This window comes from Engraulis encrasicolus, chromosome 4 (genome assembly GCF_034702125.1).
Source record: "Engraulis encrasicolus isolate BLACKSEA-1 chromosome 4, IST_EnEncr_1.0, whole genome shotgun sequence".
NCBI classification, from domain to species: domain Eukaryota; kingdom Metazoa; phylum Chordata; class Actinopteri; order Clupeiformes; family Engraulidae; genus Engraulis; species Engraulis encrasicolus.
This window is the reverse complement of record NC_085860.1, coordinates 1,282,501-1,290,000: the sequence shown is the minus strand read 5'-3', so window position 1 is coordinate 1,290,000 and position 7,500 is coordinate 1,282,501. Positions and strand designations below refer to the sequence as shown.

General features: G+C 43.9%; 1 protein-coding gene across 3 annotated transcripts in view; it reads left to right on the top strand.

The window, feature by feature from the left end:
- dgkzb (diacylglycerol kinase, zeta b) overlaps positions 1 to 7,500 on the top strand; it is a 73,377-nt gene that overhangs the window by 62,003 nt on the left and 3,874 nt on the right. For 2 of the 3 annotated variants that reach the window (XM_063196447.1, XM_063196449.1), the window contains exons 26-31: positions 2,938 to 3,051; positions 3,438 to 3,506; positions 5,103 to 5,128; positions 5,901 to 5,950; positions 6,916 to 7,036; positions 7,301 to 7,337. In XM_063196447.1, the coding sequence (XP_063052517.1) occupies positions 2,938 to 3,051; positions 3,438 to 3,506; positions 5,103 to 5,128; positions 5,901 to 5,950; positions 6,916 to 7,036; positions 7,301 to 7,337 (417 nt within the window). The remainder of the gene's footprint in view (positions 1 to 2,937; positions 3,052 to 3,437; positions 3,507 to 5,102; positions 5,129 to 5,900; positions 5,951 to 6,915; positions 7,037 to 7,300; positions 7,338 to 7,500) is intronic. The other variant, XM_063196448.1, reaches the window with a different exon arrangement.

Here is a 7,500-nt window from a genome sequence, read left to right as displayed (position 1 = left end):
ATTAAAATGCCTCGCTAGTGTGGAGTGCTGCTAAGTGTTTCATCAACATGCTGCCTTACTAGTGTGTGTGTGGTGTACTGTGTTGTTTGATAGTTATACTAACATGTCTAGCAAGTGTTCAGCATGTGTTGCTACTTAGTTATATTGAAATTCTTAGCAAGTGTGCAGTTTGGGTTGCGAAATGGTTGTATTAAAATTCCTAGACAGTGTGCGGTGTGTTGGTAGCAAGTGTTATATTGACATGATCAAGCTTGGCTAGTCGAGTGCGCACTGTTGCTGGCATCGACTTAAAATGGCCAACGCAAAATCCTTCAACCGCTAACAGCCAGCTGAGTGCCACACTGGGGGATAAAAACACGACCGCATTCTTTCAGGCTCCCTGAGAGAACCGTCTGTTTGCATAACCCACACAAGACTGCACTGAACCCACATGTGTCCAAATCAAAGTGGTTGTTGATGAGCGAAGAGCTCACTCAGTGCTGTCTGGATTAGCAATTCCTTAGATTAGAGGTACAATATCAAGAGACTACATTATACACGTAGGCCATGTACAGAAGAAGGAATATTTAGTAGCAGTGATATAAAATCTCCAGTATAGTGTTTGTTCGAGCTAGAGAAATGTGAGTCACCATAGAAGCCAAGAGAAATCTGAAAAACGCTTGACAGTGATGCTATGCTATGTTCCAATGTCATTGAGGTAGACCTGCCACACATAGTGTAGCAATTGCAAAACATTAACATACAGTATGTATCATTTCGAAGCTGCAATCGATGCTAACATATTCAGTACTTTCAAAGAAAGCACATGGCAGAATTTCCTTCACACTTTGCAATACTGTGCTGTGGTGAAACGAGTGCCTGAATAATTGTGTTAATGTAGGAGGCTTGTTAGTCATCTCCAAGGGGGATCCAACCACCAGACAGCCCTGCCTTCCCTCGGGGCCCTGAGCCTGCTGTCTCCTCCAACATAATGTCTGTTCTCACAGACAGACAGACGCAAGGCAACAAGGCTTAGCTACAGCTGCTTAGCTGCCCCGCACTGTCTGGGCTTGTCCAGGTAATTTGTTTCCCCCCACATGCAGCCTCGGGCTGGTAGGCAGGAAGTATATAGGCACAGGCCTGGATGAGCTCCAAGACTGCGGTGTCTGTTTGACATATGCCCTGTGTGTGTGTGTGCGTGCGTGCGTGCGTGCGTGCGTGCGTGCGTGCGTGCGTGCGTGCGTGCGTGCGTGCGTGCGTGCGGGCGGGCGAGAGAGAGAGAGAGAGAGAGAGAGAGAGAGAGAGAGAGAGAGAGAGAGAGAGAGAGAGATGTGTCTCCACACTGTATATATCCACTCTGCAGCAGCTATGTGCCTTCTGTGAAGGGTGACATCTACGTTGAGTGGGCTGGGGACACCCCTGGGGGATTCCTAGAAACACTCAGGTTTGCCATCTTTGAAGTATTCAGATCTTGCAGACAAGACAAGCCTGGAGCTCACCTGACAATGTATGGGAAGGATGGGCCGAGGTGTCAATCTCTGGTTCAGAAATTAAAAACCCTGCCACAAATTTGATCGAACCAGCTCTGAATCAGTGGATCGTAATAAACACTCAAGATCAGATACTGAGTGAAATCACTTACGTTGAAACTGCCTACTTCCTGAACCTGGAATTGACAGCCTGTGATGGCTGCAGGTCACCGAGGCAACTCACTGTTAAAGGTTATTATGGAAACCAGGTCAAAAGTTCTGTGCTACTGGCAGAGCCTTCCATCAAATCAGTGTATAACAATGTACACCAACGTTTCCATTCTAACCAGATCTACAATTTTGAAGCTTTTTCGAAGACTGATTTTGCATTGTTTATACAATTGTTGAGTGGAAGGGTCAAGTTGTCCCTTGGGATAAGTGGCCGCCTACCCCTGGGCCTGGTCTGATTAAGGCCCATTCATACTCTATGTGTAAGGTGGTCACGGATACGTGTGGAGTCTTTCGCACTCACGCTTTCACACAAAAATGTACACGTAGTAGTTGTCCGCACGCATTGTATGAATGGTGCTTAAAGTGATAGTGTCCCATTTTTGGAAATAAGCTTATTTTACACCTTCCCTTGAGTTAAATAATAGGATTTTACCGTTCTCCTGTACTTTCAACCGTTTTCTAGTTATGACAGTGCAAATTTTACATCCAAGCTGACAGTTAACATTGAGTTCTATGAGACCAGTTACCCGTGAGCTGGTCCCATAGGACTCAATGTTAACTGCTAGCATGGAGGTAAAATTTGCACTGCCATACCCCTAGAATGGTTGAAAGTACAGGAGAACTGTAAAGCCTATTATGTAACTCAAGGGGAGGTGTAAAATAAGCTTATTTCCAAAAATGGGGCAGTATCACTTTAAGCCTGTTCAGAACACCTTTGGTGTGCAGATAGGCTCGCTGGCAATCCAACTCAGCTCACTATAGACTGAAAAAAAAACAGCATTTTAGAGTGTTTTAAAGGGACACTGTGTGAGATTTGTAGTTGTTTATTTCCAGAATTCATGCTACCAATTCACTAATGTTACCTTTCTCATGAATATTTACCACCACCATGCAATTCTAAGTATTCATTATGACTGGAAAATTGCACTTTTCATACATGAAAAGGGGGATCTTCTCCATGGTCCGCCATTTTGAATTTCCAGAAATAGCCATTTTTAGCTGCAAAAATGAACTTGGGCCATACTAGAAAATATGATTAGTTTATTACTCAGTAAACTATCAGGAAAAGGTCAAATTTGGCAATAGGCGACACAGTTTCAATGAGCAACATAGTTGCAGTACCTTTTTTGACCATTTCCTGCACAGTGTCCCTTTACGTAATAGATTAAGACCATCACAGTTTTGGTAACAACAAGCTTGTAATAGGAGCTTCACATGAAAGGGTTAATCTGCTCATATGTACCTACTGTGTCCTCAGGTGTTCTGCTCCAGCAGCACTGGGGCAGCGTAAGCGAACGTCTAGTGACAGCTCCGTGTCTGACGCTCTGACACACAGCAACTCCACTGGCAGCACCAAAGCCGGCCTGACCAGGTGAGTCTCAACACTGTTGTGTTCTTAGCATGCTAATAATGGAGTATACCCACCGCATGTTAACCTAGCAGTACAGTTAATTTTAGCATGCTAACACAGGATTTGTCCATAGCATGAACCCACTGGAGTCTTCCTAGCATGCAAACAATGAAAACCATTTAGAATACTAACAGATTTTTCATAGCATGCTGGTAGAGTCCCGTTAGCATCGCACCAGTAAGACTATGCACTACCTATAATACCTGTAACATGCTAACAATTAAATGCCCTCAGCATGTTAACTGTGAACTGTTAACTCCTCCTCCAGTCATCTGTTGTACCCATTCAAATGTGATACCTGTGCTGTACGTCTGTGCATCTCCCATTTCTCCTGTCCTGTTTTAAAGGAGGGGCGCTAAGATAGTGAATGTGCATCGCTCTAACACCACTGAGGCACGTTTCACACCTGTGGACAGGTATGCATGCTGCTGCACCAAGTTACTGTTGAATGCCATGTCCGTTAGTGTCTGAAGTCCTAACCTTGTACAATTAATGGTAAGGATGGAGCACATGGGTTTCTCTGAAGCCCCTTTTGTCTGACCCATCAATATTTTGATCCTCTCCTTTTGATCCTGCAGCCCATTAGTTCGACATCTCTTTGTTCCAATAATCCGATAGCGAGCCCGGTCGCACGATATGCGTCATGTTTCTACGAAATTAAATGAATCTATAACAGTAGTGGTGCCATCACGATAAAGCCCTGTTTTTCGTGGTTGGGCCACACTTCCGCGGCCGCGACTCGTGGTGGTTTTACGATTGATGGACCCGTCAAGCCTCCAGGAAGATGACAGGAATGATGATATTGAATACACCAGTGATTTCTCGGACACCAGTGATGAGGAAGAAGCGGAGTGTAGGTAGGTCTACGGTGTAGAGAAGCGAACATTGCATTGGAAAACACACTGTCCAACTTAATTTGTTTTACTTCACAGTGTGATGGGGCATACATGCTAATGTATCCCTTTACCAATAATCTTTCCCTAATCAGTTTTCTGTCGGAATTGGGCCATCAATCGTAAATCAACCACAAGTCGGACAGCCCATTCAAATTTATTGGCCGCGGAAGTGTGGCCCAACCACGAAAAACGGGGCTTTATCGTGACGGCACCACGAACGTTGTAGTATAGATCAGTGATTCGTGGCCACGTGACGATATAGTGTGCGATACAGTTGCGATAGCTCAGGTTTCTGAGCTAATAGATGGGCAAAACATGCCTTTTACTGACAGGTTAGGGTTTAGGAATTGTTTTGGTTTGTAGCCCTCCTGCCAAATTTAATGTCATTGTTGATTCTGATTTTAAGCCTACGTTAAGAGGTGAGGAAGGTGTGCCTTTGATCGCAACATTGCGCTGTTGGAAGAAAGGGTTTAATTTTATCAGAACAAAGAGGTGTCGAACTGTTGGACTGTAGGAGAATTGGAGAAAGGGAAATATTCGGAATATTGATGGGGCTTTGGAGAAATTACATGACACGACACAGTTTGGGAGACAAGAAAGACTATAGATATATCTCAATATCCCTCCTTCAGTTCTTCGGACCTTGCTCATCAAATTAACCTCTTAACTGTACAGGGTCCTATGACCTTGAACTTCAATCTTGACCTTCATTCTGCAATTGTATAATCCAGACGGTGTAATAAACCCAGGAAAAATACATATCATTTGAATGGTTAGACCCTCAGTACATTTAGCACTACTTTACAGAGATTTGAACATTTTGTATGTTCATTGTTATCAATTTATTACACAATGTCACCTTTCAAATGTGACCCCCCCAAGCACTTCACTTTTGATGTCTTCCTACCTTCCTATGATGAGTGGACATCAAAAAATGAATAAATCCATGGAAAACATGGTTTCAAAATGTCTTGTAAAGTATTACCAAAAAGGTGACCCTGAAGAACTCCAAATTCTTGCTTCTCTTCTCTTCTCTTCTCTTCTCTTCTCTTCTCTTCTCTTCTCTTCTCTTCTCTTCTCTTCTCTTCTCTTCTCTTCTCTTCTCTTCTCTAACAGCCCTGAGTGTGACCATGCTGACAGAGGTAAGCAGTTTCTTATCCTGGGTTACACGGGTGGGTCAGCCATGTTGGCTTTGGGTTGCCATAGGTGCATGATGTGCATGGAGGCATTGACATAGAGATAAGACCTGAGGAGAGGACCAAAAGCCCCTTTCATATGGAGTTTTGTAGAGAGTGATATGGAGTCAGGCACAGGGATGGGCAACTGGACGCCCGGGGGCCACATGCGGCCCGCCTCCTCACTTAGTGTAGTCCTTAGATAAAACATATGATGACAATTTTTTTTAAAAACTACTGAATTAATCGGTTTTTATACTACTGAATTAATCGGTTGTAATTTTACTGTTGGATAATAGGAAATACTCACATTCCTTCCAAACAATATCAGTAGTCAGTGACCAACCAACTGCAGCTCGAACTGCGAGTTGCAGTTAGATCCTTGGTCATGTGTCCCTCTGATAATTACGATGAGAAAATGTGGCCCTCCTTATCACACACATAGATGGTTTCGTGTTTTACATATATGATGCGGCTAATGTACGTACATGTACATACAGTAGATGATGTTCTCATTTGCATTTGTTATTTAGACAATGATGTAAATTACACACATAACACATAGATGATTGTGTTGCAGCTTACTCATAGAGTACATAGTTAATGAGATTTCAATAGATTATGTCATACTCTACATAGACAATGTAATTTACCAAGGCATCTAATTATGTGACGGATGTGAGCGATCATGTGACCTGGCTATCTGATCACGTGACTGGGGTGCTGCGCTCTTTTGCAGAGTCGTGGACGTTACTGACTGACTGCATCAGGGCTAATAACACTGAAAAGGTAACTAACATACCCACTCAGGAAATGTGCCAAATTATCAGCCAGATGTCAATTACATACAGTATACATACATATATGTACATCTGATCTATTGTGCCCCAGTATGTTGGAAGGAGCTAGAGGATGCAGCAGTGGCATACTGATTGCACCTTGTGACCTTGACATTTACTTTTAATGTGCAGGGAACTCAATAATGGCAATAAACATCTTGAAATCTGTGTGTTTTTTTTCTGTTTTGTTTTGTTCGATTCATCAAAACATTACATAGTGTGCCTTTAAAGTCAACAATAATCGATTGGGCAATGCGGAGGAGGACAATTCAATAATCGATTCAGGAAATGCCATAATTGATGTAGCATATTTTTTCAAGTTTCAATTACTTCCATGTGCATTTCCGGAGCAAATTATACCTTTGAATTCAATGAAAGCACCTGAAAGCATTGAAAACTGCGCTGGACTGATGCGCTTGCCTCATGACTGATGAAAAAATTGCCTTGCTTTCAGTAGAAATGTAATGCATTGCAGTGCATCGTAGAATCGGACTCAAATCGAATCGCAAGGGCAGTGCCAATGCACGCCACACCACAAGCTTGGCAGCTGAAGGAGCTTAATGTGGCCTTGACATTTACTTTCAATGTGCAGGGAACTCAATAATGGCAATAACAGGCCCTACCGTGGCTGATATGGTAGGGCACACGTTTACCACTCGGCCGACCCGGGTTCGATTCCCGGTCCGGGTCCTTTGCCGGTCCTTCCCCGTCTCTCTCTCCCAGCTCGCTTCCTGTCTCTCCTCCACTATCCTGTCTCACAAAAAACAATAAAGGCTGAAAAGCCCCCCCCCCCAAAATAAATAAATAAATAAATAAAATAAAAATAATGGCAATAACACTATTGAAGTCGTCTTGAAAACGTTACATAGTGTGCCTTTAAAGTCCTGACGTGAAGTGTGGCCCTGTGTTTGTCAGCTGAAGGAGCTTCATGTGCAGGGCGCCTCTCTGGAGCATCAGGACTCCGCTGGCTGTACGCTGCTGCACCACGCCGTCACCGCCGGCAACAGCGACATGGTCAAATACATCACACAGCACGGTGCGTAGCCACTGATAAGTCGCACTGAGATTTGCACTGTTTGTATTACTAATGGACCACTATGACTTGTGTGTGTGTGTGTGTGTGTGTGTGTGTGTGTGTTTGTGTGTGTGTGTGTGTGTGTGTGTGTGTGTGTGTGTGTGTGTGTGTGTGTGTGTGTGTGTGTGTGTGTGTGTGTGTGTGTGTGTGTGTGTGTGTGTGTGCATAGTAGAGTTATTATTGTGTGTTATTGAGTTTGACTCTTTTCCTTCACTCACATTGCAGTTTCCAAAAGCCTGCTGGACATGACCGAGAAGGAGACGTAAGTCCCGCTCACAGCGCCACCTCCTCCGCTAACAGCAGCACCACCTCCGCATCTCTGCTGCTCCTCTTCCTCCTCTACCTCTGCTCTAATCCCTATTCCTCCTGTCTTTCATGCATAACATCTTCTCCTTCTCCTCCTCTTCCTCCCCCTATTCCTCATC